Source organism: Callorhinus ursinus, unplaced genomic scaffold (assembly GCF_003265705.2).
Source record: "Callorhinus ursinus isolate GAN/ISIS: 27379988/994484 unplaced genomic scaffold, GSC_fseal_2.0 scaffold30, whole genome shotgun sequence".
NCBI classification, from domain to species: Eukaryota; Metazoa; Chordata; class Mammalia; order Carnivora; family Otariidae; genus Callorhinus; species Callorhinus ursinus.
In genome coordinates, this window is record NW_027397092.1 from 20,041,400 (window position 1) to 20,057,268 (window position 15,869).

The window sequence follows — 15,869 nt, forward strand, 5'->3', positions numbered from 1 at the left end:
GTTAAATACCCAAAAGTGAAATTGTAGCAACTCTAGGAAAAAACACAGATGCATTTTTCTAATAATCTGGGTAGGGAGACCTTTCTGAGTCTGACAGGAGACTGAGAAACCTCCAACCGAAAGACTGGCAAATAAGAGCATGTAAAATTTGAACAACATCGCTGTTCAGGAAAGCATACCCTCAGAGATACAAAAAGACAACAAGCTGAAAAATAGTTGCAACACACAACCTAGAGAAAAGAACTGATTTCTTCTTCATAAAAATGATTTTTACAAACTAAAAATCAAATGAGGAATGAACCAAGAAAAAAACAGAAAAAGACAGGGAAAAACAATTCATGGAAAAGAAACACAAATGAACAATAAACAAAATTTGTCTATTGTTTAATTTTACTCAAAAAACTCGAAGTCACGGAGTACTGAGTGACCATTTCTCACCTGTAAATCCCACAGTGAAGTGTGAGAACCCTCACTGGGGGCCAGGGAATGTGGGGAAGACATTCTCATAAGCCGTTGGTGACATTTATAATTTTGGACTATCCCCTGGGAGGGCCATTGTCCATCCGTAGCACAATTTTAAATGTCCGTGAGTTCTGGGACCCAGCAATTCCACTTTAAGGAGTGCAAGGCTGTTCAGTGCAGCGGTCATTAAAATAAAAGCTGTAAGTAAGCTAGAGGTCCATCCATAAGGGAATGGTACATGAATTACAGTATATCTGTTCTGTGGAGCACTTCTCTAGCTCTTGGGGAGAAAGGGGTAGACTTGGAGATGCTGATATGGAGAGACTGCTCTGCAGATTTTATTATTAAGTGAAAACAAGCTGGGAACTGGGAGTATGTCTTAGTACACTTAAGGCAAAAAGCGAATGAATACATATATATTTACATATACATATCAACGTATGCCTATGTATGAACAAAAGATTTATGCCCAGATATAAAAGAAATTTTTAGTAAGTCAGTTGGGAATCGAGTTGGGAGAGAGTTAAGGAAGGGGAGATTTACTTCTCATTGTATACTGTTGAGTGCTATCTGAAATTTTTTTTAAAGATTTATTTATTTTAGAGAGTGAGAGGGAGAGTGCGAGCTGGGGAGGGGCAGAGGGAGGGGGAGAAAATCCCAAACAGACTCCCTACTGAGCAGGGAACCTGACGTGGTGCTCAATCCCAGGACCCCAGGATCATGACCCAAGCTGAAACCAAGAGTTGAACACTCAACAGGGCACCCCTGAATTATTTTTTACATCATACATTCCTTTGATAAAAATTTGAGAATAAAATGGGTGATTTCTCTCTTTGTCCCTTGTTCCTGTGTGCCACTCACTGTAAAGGGAACCTCAAGGAGAAACCAAACTCTTGACTGTTCCAGGTCGAGCTGCTGCATCTGACAAGGAACTTCCCTTTTCTTTCTTCTTCTTCTTCTTCTTCTTCTTTTCTTTTTTTTTTTTTTTTGGTTTCAGATTTTTATTTAAACTCTAGATAGTTAACATATTGTGTAGTATTGGTTTCAGAAGTAGAATTCAGTGATTCATCCCTTACATGGAACCCCAGTGCTCATCATAACACGTGCCCTCAACCAGTTTGGGACACAGCAACAAGGCAGGACGGTGTTATCATGGTTTGGTTCTGATCCTCATTGTGGCTTAATTCAGTGGAAATAGATTAAGCCTATCTGGGGCATGTTGCTGAAGCCATTTGGAAAACAAAGCTGTGATCTTTGTCCTCTTATCATTGATTTTTAATTTTAGCTCCTTCTTGTTGATTGTTAGGAAATGACAGAAACCAGACTTCACCTTTCTTGCCTGATAGCCCTGCAGGCCATCCACTCACAGTCTTGAGGCTCCCACCAACCAAGTTCCACTGCTTAGTCTTTCAACCCTAATGTGCAACTTCCAAGGGCCTCCTGAGTGTCTTTTTCATATACCTTCAACAGAAATGGTGAAAGCTCTACTGGCAGCTGGCCGTGAAGCTGCCTGGGTCCCCACTGCCTGGTCCACCTACTGGCTGGGCTGCACTGGTTGGTGGATGGATGTGAGCTCACAAACCTCCTCACCAAGCCAGTCCTACAGGGCCATCTGCAGAATATCAAGGGTTTCAGTGATTTGTCTTCTGATTCTGCTCAGGGCTGCCAACTGGTGGGTATAGATAAGAAGGAGCCTCTCAAAAAATAAGGATCTCCCCTTCTCCCTTGTAAATGGATTGTCACCTGCCCCTGGGAGCAGTGGGTTCTGTTTTGGAGAGAGTGACTGAAGAAACCAAGTCTGGGTGCAGATACTACCAAGTAGCCAGTGAAGGATAACAGAATATGCCACCCCAAAAAATGATGGTAGGAGTTTAGGACATGGCAACCCAAAATATGCCCTTTTGGTATATTGATTATTTTGAGCTTTAGGCACTTGAAAAATAGCAAATGAAGGGAGAGGGTTTCTCTGTATGCCCCTTCCATGCCTGAACATAGATTCTCCAAAAGGAACGTGATTGCCATAAATACCCTCCATGGGAGCCTCATCCACCCAGGAAGATAGACTCATCACAGGAGAGGCCCCCACATCCAAACTCTGTCACAAACTATCATACTTCCCATCTCTTCTTCTAAGGACCCATTCATCTTTCCTAAAAATCATTTACTCTCCTCTGAGAGGTGTACTTCCTCCTACCCTGTCCCTATCAGGATGGTGTTTAATTCTGAATTCTCAGCTACCTCTGAGAGTTACTCATTTTCCCCTGGATGTTTCCCTTGTACACATGAGATACACATGCTGCTAAACTTTTGTTTTCCCCTTATTAATCTGTCTTTTATTACAAAGTTCTCAGCTGTGAAGTCAGAAGGGTGGAGGGAAAATGATTTGTCTTCCCCTACAAAGGCCTATCTGTCTCCTTGGCCAGGGCTGGATATCCTTCATCACGTGGCCCTTCTGCAGTCCCTGGGGCCCACCCTCTCACCTTATACTGGGCCACAGGAGTTGTTCCATGGTGGGGACTTAGTGAATTGTTAGAGATTGACTTTTATTGATCAGAATGTCATGAAGATTATTTTAAGTGAAAAAAATCTGAACAAACAGCAGCTGAACTTCTTTTACTTCTTTTAAAACTTTTTAGCAGCATGTTCCCAAAATATAGCTGCCATAAATCCTGTGACCCTTGGGCATGAGGGGAGGGTAGCAGCTAGAAAGGAGATTGTCTGCTTGCACCCAATTGAGAACAAACAACACAGACTCTCATGCTTTCTATTTTTTCCCTGAAAGCTCATGTGTTTCCTAAAAGTCGTCTTTTTTCCTTAAAAACCCTTTTCTCCCCTCCTTTGCTTTACTAAATTGGTATATAAATTCCTGTCTTAACTATTCAGGGAGCCACTTCTTTTCTGCACTTCTATATGCATATGAATAAACTATATCTTTTCTCCTATTAATCTGTCTTTTGTTAGTTAATTCACAGGCCTTGACCTGTACAACCTAACACAGTAGAGGGAAAGTTTTATTCCCAACACAGGACACTAAAAATTTCCAGGAAATGTTATTTATAAAGTGTTGACATTACATGGGGGCAATGCCAAAGTTACAATATTCAGTAAGAAAACCAGGATTCCAAATTGTTTATACAGTCTTGTCACCATTGCACAAAACAAATCTATGCAGAGAAGAACATCAGTGGCTCTCCATATCAGGTAATGGGTCATAAAACAAAGTCTTAGGAATGAAATTGTGGAGGAATGGGTAGAGGAACGGGCAGAGAGGACACTGGAGTGGGACAGAAGGTCCAGAAGCAGAAACATGTGTATTTGGGAATTGGTGTGTGATTGGCGTGGCATCACAGATCACTGGGCAAAAGTCCAATTCCTGAATAGATGATGGGAAACTAGCTCACCATGTGGAGAAAGGCAAAAATGTGATGCAAACTCACCCTACACATAAAAACAAACTCCAGTTGGACTCAAGACCTAAACGTGAATGGTGGACCCATGACGGTAATAGAAGAAAAACGAGATGTAATGTAGGAGAATGTCCTTGTGACCTTGGTGGGGAGGGGTTTTTTAATAAGACTAAAAACACAAATCATTTCAAAAATAAGTGTTTCTCTTCAAAACAGGGTGTCATAGACAAATGTAACAGGTGAGTGATAGCCTGGGAGAAGATGTTTGCAATGTCTGAAATAGACAAGGGCCTAATATTTAGAATAGGTGAGGAACTCCTGAAAGAAAATTTAAAAATACTCTGAACAGAAATCCTGTTAAAAAGTGGGTGAAGGAATGACAGGAAGAGGCAGTTCACAGAAGGGAGAGACCCACATGGCTACACAATATAGGAAAAAAGACTCAGCCTCATTAGCAGTTAGAGATATGCAAATTAAAACAACTATATTTTTCATACCAGCAACCATGAGAAGGCAGGATAATACCTAGAAGTATTGGCAAAGCACAGCCCCCAGGGGCAGGCCTTCTAGGGAGGGGGCAGGCAGCCAGGCTGAGTGAAGTTTATCATGGGTGTTCCTTCCTGGGCCTGTAATATGAGCACTAAAATAGGACTGCAAGCGGGTACAGGGATGTGTTTTGCAGCATTTGTGGCGACAAGTTAGAGCAATGTAGGTGCCCATCACTCTGGGAATAAGAAAGTGAAAGGCTGCAGATGCACAGAACGCAGTACTGGGCAGCAGACAGAAGCAATGAAGGAGGCTCACATAGAGCGACAAGGAGAGACCATAAAAGAACATGGTGTCGAGTGAAAGAGTACGAAAGGTCATAATTTTGTACCACAATCACTTTTATGTAACTTACAAACACTCAGTAGTATATTTTCCCATTGGAATCTAAGCTCGAAGAGGACAGAGATTATAGGGTTTTGATGGTCTCTAAATGTTCCCAACCTTTAGAACTTCGCACACGGTAGGTGCAAAAGAAATAGTTCTTGAATGAATACCACATATATACCTACAGATGTTCATAATATAAATATATGAAATACGTTATATATGAATACATTAAATACACTTAAGTGGGGGCTTTCTTGGGGGTGGGGGAGCATGGGAATGAGGGTAAAGTATGATGGGAAATGAAAATATGATGGTAATGTTTCATCATCTGAGTCATAGTTTTATTCAAATTTTTTGTACCTGGCTATAGGGGAGCACGAGGAGAAAACATACCAAAATACGAATTATTCTTAGATGGTGGGAATTAAGGCTGACATTTTGGTTCCTGCTACTTTTCTGTATTTTCTAAAAATTCTATAATCAGTGTGTTCTATTTTCATTATTCCCAAACCCAACCCTTGAAAATGTCTTTGAGGGGGGCAGTGCCCCAATACCGAGTTTCCCCCACTGCTTCTGTCAGTAACCTCCCACTTCCCCCAAACACCACGCATACACACTTTTACAGAACTGCGGTATCGCTGTCTCAGCCTGTGCCTTGGTCAACAGGGAGCATCAGCAATCTCTCCCTTTTCTTCCAGACTAACCTCCTAGCTTTAGGGCTGTGTTCGGCTTCCCAGAATAGCTGACCTCTGGCCTTCTCTCCTGCCCTGCTCTGAGGGTTTGTTTGGATTCCTGGCCTCAGTCTTCCCCAGTTCATCTCAGCTTGGTGCTCTACCTCACTGTATTGGGTTGAATGGTGTCTCCCCAAATTAACATTGTCCCTGGAACCGGGCCTTGTTTGGAAATAGGGTGTTGCAGGTGTAAGTAGTTAAGATGAAGTCCTATTGGAATAGAGTGGGCCCTTAATCTAAAATGACTGGTCCTCAGAAGAATGTCCTCAAAAGAATAGGATAAGAGACAGAAGCACACAGATGATCACTATTTGCCAACAGAGGCAGAGATACAAGTGATGTGTCTACAAGCCAAGGATCTCCAGGGAAACTAAAAAGAGGAAAGAAAGGATCTTACCCTAGAGCCTTCTGAGAAAGCAGAGCCCTGCGACCGTCTTGATTTGGGACTTCTGGACTCCAGGACTGTGAGAGCATGCGTTCTGTGTGTTAAGTCAGCACGTTGGTGATACTTCATTACAGCAGTGCCAGGGCTAATCTATCCCCCTATACTCAACCGGGGCTTCACCAGGGAGGATTTTCAGTGCTCAGAAAAGCCTCGCCTGTCCCCAGTCTCCTCCTGCTCTGGTATTCTCAACACCAAAACCTCGGAGGAAGAGGTCGACTTCATGCCTTTGTTGATGCTAACACGAGCTCCAGTTGAAAAAAAAAAAAGAGATAAGATTTAGTCATTTTCCTCTAATGAAATGTCACTACAGCCAACAGAGAAAGATATCCTCAGAATCTGGAAGATGCACTGGAAAGATTAAAATCCAGTGGAATTCTTTCTCTTCTGGGGATATCACTGCTGAACCCACTTTGCAGTACGTCTGCGGCGGCTATGAACAGTTTGGCCTGGGCCACACCCTTCTCTACTTGCCGGGGCCAGGGTAGAACGCTGGAATCCTCATGATGCTCTCGCCCTTCTGCTATTCCACAGGGCTTCCACAGTGGAGGAGAGAAGGAGCTGGCTCTTTTCTGCCTCCTTCCCTGTGTCTCTCCGCTGCCGGAGCTCCACTGGGCAGCACTGAGAGGCCCCAGAGACCAAAGAAGCAGCTCACAGACAAGCAAGCTGTCCTGGAAGCAGCCAGGAGCTGGGCACCTTTTTTGACGGTGCGATCGATGCAGCTGTCCTGAGCCACCTGCAGGTCGAGATCTGCTGGTTCTTCTGCCCTGGGATGCCACTCACCTCTCTCCTGGGAGGACCCCTCTTCCCACAGCCGCTGCCCAACTCCTTCGCGTCTTGTCCCCTCCAGTCCACTTTCTCCCGCTGGTGCAGTGGATGTTTCCAGACTGCACACACGAATCACTTACTCATCTGCTGAGATCTTCTGGGGGCTCTTTATTTACCCGGAAATGAAGTCCAGCTTTTTATGTGGGCTGGACACACCCGGCTGAGGTGGCGTGCTTCAGGGCCCTTCTCCCCTGCACCCCTCCCTGCCACTCCCTGTAGCGTGGCGCTCCTCACAGGTCTTTGCACGGGCCTCTTTCCCCTCTCTGCACTGGACATTTCATGTACACTTTTTCTGCCTAGCATCATCCTTCCCATTCCCTGCTGGCTCCTTATCTCTCCCATACCCTCAGGTTTCATTTGAACACTGTCTCCTTAGAGAAATCTTTTTTGCTTTTTAAGATTTTATTTACTTATTTGAGAGACACGCGAGTGTGCGTGTGCAAGAGGAGGAGGAAGGAGGGGGAGAGGGAGAAGCAGGCTCCCCACTGAGCAGGGAGCCAGACTCAGGGCTCCATCCCAGGACCCTGAGATGATGACCTGAGCCGAAGGCAGTCACTTAACCGACTGAGCCACCCCGGTGCCCTTCCTTAGAGAAATCTTTAAACACATAGACACACAAGCACATGCACACACACATAGGGTCAGCTGTCCCACTAAGTCAACTTTTTTAAAACCACTATTTTACTGCTTAGCGCTCAGCATGATTTGTAAAGCCCCATTTATTTTCATGATTGTTTGAATAATGCCTGTCCCCTCTCCTGGACAGTCAGGCCCTCAGGGCAGGAACCTTGTTTAATCTTGTTCATCATTTCATCCCAGCACCCAGCCTAGAGCCCTGCTCATACTAGAGGCTTAATGAGTGTTTGTTGCAGGGATGCCAGATTTTCAGATAGCTCTGTAAGTAGGGTCCACCCAGTTGTGGTATTCTCCGGGTCTCCAGACCATACTCCCATCCCGTCCCCCTGACACAGATTTTTCACATTTAATCTGTGAGTTTGCTGCTAGTAAAGTACATGCCTGCATGTTGATGGTGTGTGCAGCGTACTTGATTAATGATACCCTATGATGGTTAATTTATATAGCATTGTAACTTTTTTTTCAGAGTAAAGTCCTTCATTTCCATCATTTCCATTTGAGGTAATTTGTGCCGCTACTCATCGACTAATATTCTCTAGAACTATCTCCAGTTTCTCCATATCTCTGATACTTCACGCTGATAGTTGCACTTGTAGAGGAAATGATTTTTCCCCCATTTTTTTGTGTGTAGTGATGAATCTTTTCCACGGAGATATTTTTCAAAAAACAATCTCTGTGTGTATTTGTCAGGAGCTCTGCCTGCCCAGTTCCTTCCTCCTCCGCCGCCGCTCCTCTCTCTTTCCTGCCCACGCCATTTCTTTTCACAGCAGTGTTTTAGCAACACTCCAGACTTAAGCATTCTCAGTGGTCTGTGCTTTTCCAACTGGAACTATTCCCTTGGCCTTTTTTTTAAACCATGGAGCTCGCACGTACAGCCTATAGTTTTTCTAATTCTAGAAAGATCTTCAAGGGGTGGGGGGCAGGGGGTAGGGAAGCCTAGCAGAAATCAGGAAGGCTGAGTAGAGGAGGTGCTGAAACTTAAGTTGTGTTCATTGGAGGGAATACTGTGGTGTTGAAAATCTAGTGGGCTCATTCCCACTGAGCTCTCTGAGGGAGCATTATTCTGGGTCAAGTTCTCTGCAAAGAGTTTTATATTCTTCATCTAATCAGGGTGCTGGTGAGGATTAGATTAGATGAAGAATATAAAATTAGATGAAGAATATAATCCTCACCAGCTCCCTGTGAGGACATTGTCATTAATTCACTCACTGACTCATTTATTTCTTTACTGAGCTAATATTCACTGTGTACCTAATATGTGCCAGGACTTTCTGGAGGTTCACTGGGATGAGGCATCTGAACAAGTGGGTGAATTGTGTTTTCATTTATAGAGATTAGGGTAAGAGCCAGTGTTTGGGTGGGGAAAACAGGCATTCCATTGTGGACATGTTATAATTCTAACACCCCAGTTTTCCAAATAAGAAAACTAATTTCCAGTAGATGCTCAAGATTGCATGGTTGCCAGGAGATCGGACTGGAAGCCAGGTCAGTCTGATTGCAGAGCCAAGCTCTTGGCTCTCCATTCTACAGCCTTGAGGAAATGCAGCACGGCTGTGCTGGGCGCTCACTGGAGCCTGTCTCCTGCCCTTGTCCTCGTCTAGCAAATGGCCTCCTTTATCCCACCTGAATTCCTCTCACCCAACGTACACTGTCTTTCTGTATTTTAGAGGCTCATATTCTTGGCATAAACCCTAGAAGAAGACAATCACATAACTTTAGGCATCAGTTGCGACCCAATGAAAAATTGTCATTAAAGGATATATAATTAGCTCATTTCCTATGATGACTCATTAATGAATGCCCTCGTGAAATGCCCTCTGGATGCTTAGGTAGGAAAATAGAAAAAGATGGAGCTAGCATTGGGAGAGGTCACGTCTGTCCCTTCTCCTGAGATAAACCAGTCCCTGGATCTTGCTGTCAGACATGGAAGCCAGTGATTCTGGCCTCAGTGTGCACCTGTTGACTGGTATGTATGCTCTCACTGCACCAGACCTGCCCATGCTCAGGTGGGGGGCATCCCATAGTAGCTCATCCCCTGACATCTGTGATCCTTCTCTGCTTATATTCTGTCTCATCAGATGCTCAAGCAGAGTGCTTGGGGCACAGAGTTAGATCCCTGAAGGTATACTGGGGATTGATAGATAAGTGAGTGCTTTGGGGAGTTTTCTGCCAGGTTCTCTTAAGAAAAAAACAAAAACAAAAACAAACAAACAAAAAAACTCCCGACAACTTGCTTTTAAGACCTGCAGACTTCACAGCTTAAAAAATATTTTCCCGATGGCAAAAGAAACAATTTTCAAGTCATTTCTTGCATGTTAAGAAGGCATTTGTTTATACTACCAGCCAGGCTTTCAAACTTCACGGAAATGTATTTTCCCCGGGTGTTGGTCTATAAAATTTGAAAATCCTAAAAATATTCAAAGCATGAGAAACAGGTGCAAAACGCAGATTCTACTGGATGCTGGGAGCAACATGCTTATTCAACCTTCCAATACTGCCTCAGGCCCAGGGTGGGCCTTTACTCAAGCTTTTTGGCTTCCTAGCCACCTGGCTCCATACGGCCTGAGTCCCTATGTGCTTGGAGCTCTCCCTGCCACAATACAAAGACACTCCTTCTCCCCTCCTCTTTCCTCTTCCATTTTGGTAAGTTTGCAAGCAGATTACAAACTGTCATCTCAACATCTTTACCTTCTACAAGGGGATCTCACTAGAGATCATAGCAGGTGGCAAATTGGTCTGATTTATCAATATTTGCATTTTTAATCTGTGGTATTTTAGGCCCAGAGAGGTTTTTTTTTTTTGGTTTTTTTTTATGGGTCTTAAAATGGCAACACAAACATTGATACATAATTCATTATCTGTTTTTTCATAATACCTGTGAATACAGTGAAGTCATCAACACTTTAAGCAAGATGAAGCCACAGCTTTAGCTTTCTTGCCCCCTACTCTTCTCCTCTCTGGTTTATTAGAGTCAACTGCACAATCAGCAGCCTCCATGTTTATATTGTGTCAACACGAGAAGCCTTCTTAGTTGTAGATTTGTTATTATTTGTTATTATTCCAATGACCAAGTGTTTAGTAACTAAGGTAAAGTGTTTCTTGGGCTTCCATAACCCCTTGACTTGGGAACAGGGGGTACTTTAAAATTTAAGCAAAAGGTGAGAGAGCAAGAGGGATACCTCCAGTCCCTGCTCTGTTTTCTCTTTCCTTCCAAATCCCTAAATCTCACTCCACGATTTTCCGATTTTCCGTTGTCCTTTCCTTCTCCACGTCTTCCTGCTCTCACTAGGTATTGCTGCTAGCGTAACTCTGAGTTGGAAGAAGGATTAACACCTGTAATCCTTTTGAAACAACAGCTCTATAGATAAGCAACACACGTAGACAGGATGCCCTAGAGTTTGGCAAGATACCAGCAAAATAAGGGGATCCTCAGCAGTTTTATCAGAATGCCAATCAGTGGAGAAAACCAAACAGACTAATTCAAGAGAAATGTAAAGACCTTATTGTGTTCCTGGTGGCAGAGACTGGAACTCAACCTTATTTTTTCTATATACAGAGAGAGCCTCCATCAGGATGAAACACCTCTGAATAGCCCGTCCCATATGCTGATATTCCCTTTCTCTGTCTCTGTCTCCTCCTCTATAGATAAGCCAGTTAACCAAAATGTCACTTGTGGGTGGTGCCTTCCAGGAGTTTAGTGGCCACTGGCACCATACAATGCAGCATATGATTGGTCTTCTGTTATTTAATGTGTGTTCTTTTGATCCCCTTAACCACCTCGTAACCTTCTGTAGAGCTTTCCCATCTCACTGTGTCTATCAGATAGCTCTATTAGATTCATACGTGTAGGAAGAGTTTAAATCATAGATAAACATAATCACTTGCTTCATCAGTTGAAAGGATTATGCTTTCAGGATTTCCTTCATTCCCTTCATCAAGAATTTATGGAATGCTTACTAGATTACTGAGCACCAGTCAAGGCATTAAGAAGGTCTCACTGGCCACACTGAGTTTTATTATCTTTTTAGACCCCCCAAATGAGAGAGGCATAAGAAAAATCTTTGAAGAGATGCATCATTTCCAAACCAAAAATACTGGCTTGCTAGCAGGCATCTGACTTTAGCCATAATTTACTGGAGACCTGGACATTGGCTGTACATCTTGCTAATGACTAGACTCTATTCTGGTGATAAATTACAGTGACTCAAAAACAGTAGACTAGACCACTGAATCTAGGTTTCCCTGTGTGAGCTTTTCTAGTCGGGAGCAGCCGTTCCCAGAGCGAGTGTCTTAGAGGATCTGGAGGATGACATATGACACCTCCAGTCAGGACTGGATACCTTTTTTATACAGCTGATGTCACTGGGTCATCCACATACACGTGGCTACAGTCAGCCGTGCCTAGTCCCTTTAAAGCAGGATAGACTCTCAAAGAGTGCATTTTAGAACACACACTTGCTCTTTATTCTTTTATTACAAATTGACTTGTCTTTGGCTAAGCTGATCTCTTCTCTGAGACGATTTAGAATATCAGGAGCACACATACAAGGATAGTTGAATAAGTAATAAAGTTCTAAAGGAACGCTTGTGTTAATTTATAATGTGCCATTTATCTACAATGTGAAAGACGTTATTTCAAACAAAGGTAACTAGGGGGATGTTAATAGCCAGCAAATGTATTTATGTTAGCTCTTATTTTGAGTAAGGCATTGCAATTGTAGAACGCATTTGTCATGTTAGTAGTGCTCTTAATTGTTTCTAATTTTCATAATTTACTTTTTAAATCAAAATATCATGCTTTCCACAAACTTCCAGTTTTAGATATTATACATACTAAAATATGCCAGACTTGTGATTTTAGTAAAGGAAACAAATGGCTCAGATGTAATTCCAAATGTTAGTCTAGCATCGTTTTATTTATTGTGCAATTAACCAGAAAACTGAATCCATTTTTTTTTTCTGGAAATGTTCCCTCCCCCCCGCCTTGGGCCAGAAATATCTAAATTAGTTGGATTAGCCATTTATTTACATGGCCTGTGAAGATTCAGTCTGAGGCTGAGAGAACAAGCCCAACTCCACCAGCCTTCCTTGGGACTTCATTGACTTTCTTGCTGGTTGATGGAGTTTCTTGTACAGAAACAAGGAAAGAACAGGCAATAGCTACATTCCTTGGGACCTCTTTGGGTAATCCCCTCATCTACGCCCATCAGTTTTTTTTAGATGAGGCTATGAAAAATGCAGGATTAGGGAAGTTTTTCCACTTCAGTAGATGGGTCCAAGATAGGGGAACAGATAGCTTAAAATTAGTTAATTATAAGATTCTTCATCTATTCACAGTCTGCAGTGCCCCACAGCTTTTTGTGAGCCTGGCTCTTCGGTCTGTGGCTGTGGGTGATCCATTCCTTTAGAGAGGCTTCCATGGTCTCATGCATGCACACCTAAATTGTCCCCCCTTTGGTCCCAGTGCCTCATACTCCAAATCCTCTAATTCAGCTAACCTACCGGTGAAGTAAATTTCTAAGACTCTAGCTTTCATCATTTTAGTCCCCTAATCACAAATTTCAGTGGCTCTTCATGTCCTACAGGAGAGCATCCAAAGTGTTCAGCCTGACACACAGAGCCCTCTGACATCTGACCCCGAGCCATCTCTGCAGCATTCTTCCTGTGTGCCCCTAAAGGAAGTCTTTGTTCTAGTCCCATGCAGCTTCTTGGCAGTCCCCTGCCTGCTCTGGGCCATTCTGGACCTCACCTTCACTTGCCTCCTCCAAATCCCCACCTCTCTCTTCCCACTGATCCAGTTCCTCCTGCTCAGCAAGGCCCAGCCAGCCCCATTCTGTTTCCTTCTTTGAGTTCTCCCTGAACACCATGGTCCATGGGGCCTCCTTTGGCTGAATTGGTACCCATCTTTGGCCCCCTAATTGTGTCCCTTACAGGGGCAGCTCTTGCAGGGACATCTTGTTTGGACAATGAACTTTTCTCTTGCAGTTAACATCCTTTCCCAGCTCCATTGTCAGCCTTGCACGTGACACCTTTTTATATGCTCCAAAGCATCATAGGCTCTGACTGAGTAGCAGGTTAGAAATGCTGAGCCTGTTGTAGTTTCTACTCTTCCAGGTGTACCTTCCACAGTGGGGTATTCAATACCTTCATCATTCAGATAAAGACTAATGAACCTTGAGAAGCCCATTGCATGAACAGTTTTCCCAGAATAGCTAAGTGCTGGCTCTGGGCTCTGAGCGCCTAGATTAGAACAGTGGTTTCGCTACTTACTAGCTACATGATATCTCTTTACCTCTGTGCCCTCGTCAAAAATGAGGATAATAATGGTACCCATATTAATGGTTGTTTTTAGACACCTCCTTTAAAGAGAAGTGTCAGTTGACAGTAAAAGCACAGGATCGATCACTCCACTATTGAATAGTGGACTTTGGAGATGGGTCTCCATTCCCTGGGCTAGTGTGGTCATCTAGGTATTCTCAGGGGGCCCGATTACAGGGTTTTGCACTGGGTCCATCTACTGAGGTAAGAAGCCCAACTACACAGAGACAGTTTTATTTTCATTTCCATATACCTTTCCCTCAGCCCCTTGACAGAACAATAGTGTAATAGCTTGCTAAACTGAGAAAGACTGCAGGCAAGACTTTCTAGCATTGGATAGGAGACTGAATCTAGGATCAACACAGTCCAGGATGGAATCGAGAGCTGGACAAGACAAATCAAAGCCATTCAGGTGAGACAATCAAGAAGTCCCAGACCTGGTCTAGGAAACATCCACAGGTGTCCTAGACACTCCTGAGCTCCCTGGGGCAGAGTAATATCATCCTGCCTGTGTGCTGCTTGTCTTTTACTATGTAGACTTGTGCTTAAGTCACCTCTTGTTCACATTTAGGTGGTTCCAAATATTTCATCTAATGGGCTGGTTTTCCTTCAGGCCTACATCTGGCAAGGTTGAGGAAATCCCCTTCTTCCCCGTGGGCCGGCGAGACCCCAAGGCCCTCACCCTGGGTTAGACCGGAAGACAACCCATTTGACTACTGGACACACCTGGAAGAGCCCTCTGGGCAATCTGTCTGCAGAGTGGTGAGTGAAAGAGTTACCTTGAATTCAGTCTCAATGTTGGCTAGTCTGGCCAATTCGTTGCTTAGCTCCAGCGCGGTGAGGACAGGGTCTTCACTGGACAGAGACAAGTAGGCAGCGCTTGCCAGTCCCTTGTAGGCATTCATACGGGAGCGCGAGTGGCTGAACGAATCCTTCCGCTGCTTCTCGGTGCACTCGTTGCACTTGCAGAAGTAGTCGTGTGGCCGCTCGATGCGGGCGCCCTTGAGCAGGAGGATGTGCACGATCTCATACTCCTGGCAGTGCGCCGCCAGGATGATGGGCGTGATGTCGTGGGAGAAGCGCGTGCCGTCCTCGTCATAGGCGTAGAAGTCGTCGTCGCGCAGCTCCTGCTCCAGCGGGCTGAGGGTCAGGCGCTGGCCCTGGGCGAAGGCCGGGTGGTTGAGGATGGCCTCCACGATGCGCACGTAGCCCTTGCTGATGGCCAGCAGCAGCGCGTCCCCCACCCGCGCCAGGTTCTCCTTCTTGAGCAGCAGCTCCGTGACCTCCAGGTGCTCGTTGCCCACGGCCAGCTGCAGTGCGTTTTGCCCCATGTAGTCCACGCAGTTGAAGTTGAGGGTCTTGGACTCCTCCAGCATTTTCCTGACCACGGGGATGTTGCCATACTCGGCCGAGTCCAGGAAACGCTCCTCCTCGGGCGTCAGGCTGGTGCCCTTCTCGTTGAACATGTACGCAGGACCCCGGATAGCCTGGCGGCGGCCCTTTTCCCGCAGTGTCGTGTGCCGGCGCTGCATGTTTCTGAAGGTACCGCTCCCCAACCTGTCGGGGTACAGGGCAGAGATGCTTGGTTACTCTCCCAGGGACCTGCAAGGTCCCCAGGGGCAGAGCAAACCCAAATTGTCGAGATGAAAAAGAATCTCACGATTGGGATCCTACGAGAAACTATGAAATCTTATTAGAAATCATTCTCCTGTCACTGAGTTGAAGATGGGTTGGCTAACCTGAACTATTCCTATTCATATAGAGGAATATGGTTTCGGTTATCCAGCATCTGTACACCTTGGGTGGAAGGAATGGTGGCAGACTGAAATGTGGGTTCAGGGGGAGCATAATGGGAGATAGGGAGGGTGTGGGCTAGGAATGTGGTCGAAACAGGACAAGGACTGTGAATTTTCTTTCCATTTGTGCAAAGTTCAGCATATCACTTAACTTCCCTGGGCTTTGGTACCTTGCTTCTCTGTGAATTTACCTGTACAACGCGGATAATTTTTTGTGTGCCATACGGTCCATCGGGGGAGTAAGTAGGTGACCTGTATTAGAAAATCGTGTTGGTTTTATTCTGTACCCTCCTGCCTGTTGGCATGCCCAGTCCCCCCAGGGCTCTGGTGTAGACCTGGCCACCTCGGATACTTCTGCCTTTGCTTTGGGTGC

At 44.7% G+C, this 15,869-nt stretch overlaps 1 protein-coding gene across 1 annotated transcript in view; it reads right to left on the reverse strand.

Moving 5' to 3' along the window:
- TRPC7 (transient receptor potential cation channel subfamily C member 7) overlaps positions 1–15,869 on the reverse strand; it is a 144,610-nt gene that overhangs the window by 121,237 nt on the left and 7,504 nt on the right. Inside the window, exon 2 of the mRNA XM_073878543.1 lies at positions 14,480–15,257. Coding sequence (XP_073734644.1) covers positions 14,480–15,257 — 778 coding nt within the window. The remainder of the gene's footprint in view (positions 1–14,479; positions 15,258–15,869) is intronic.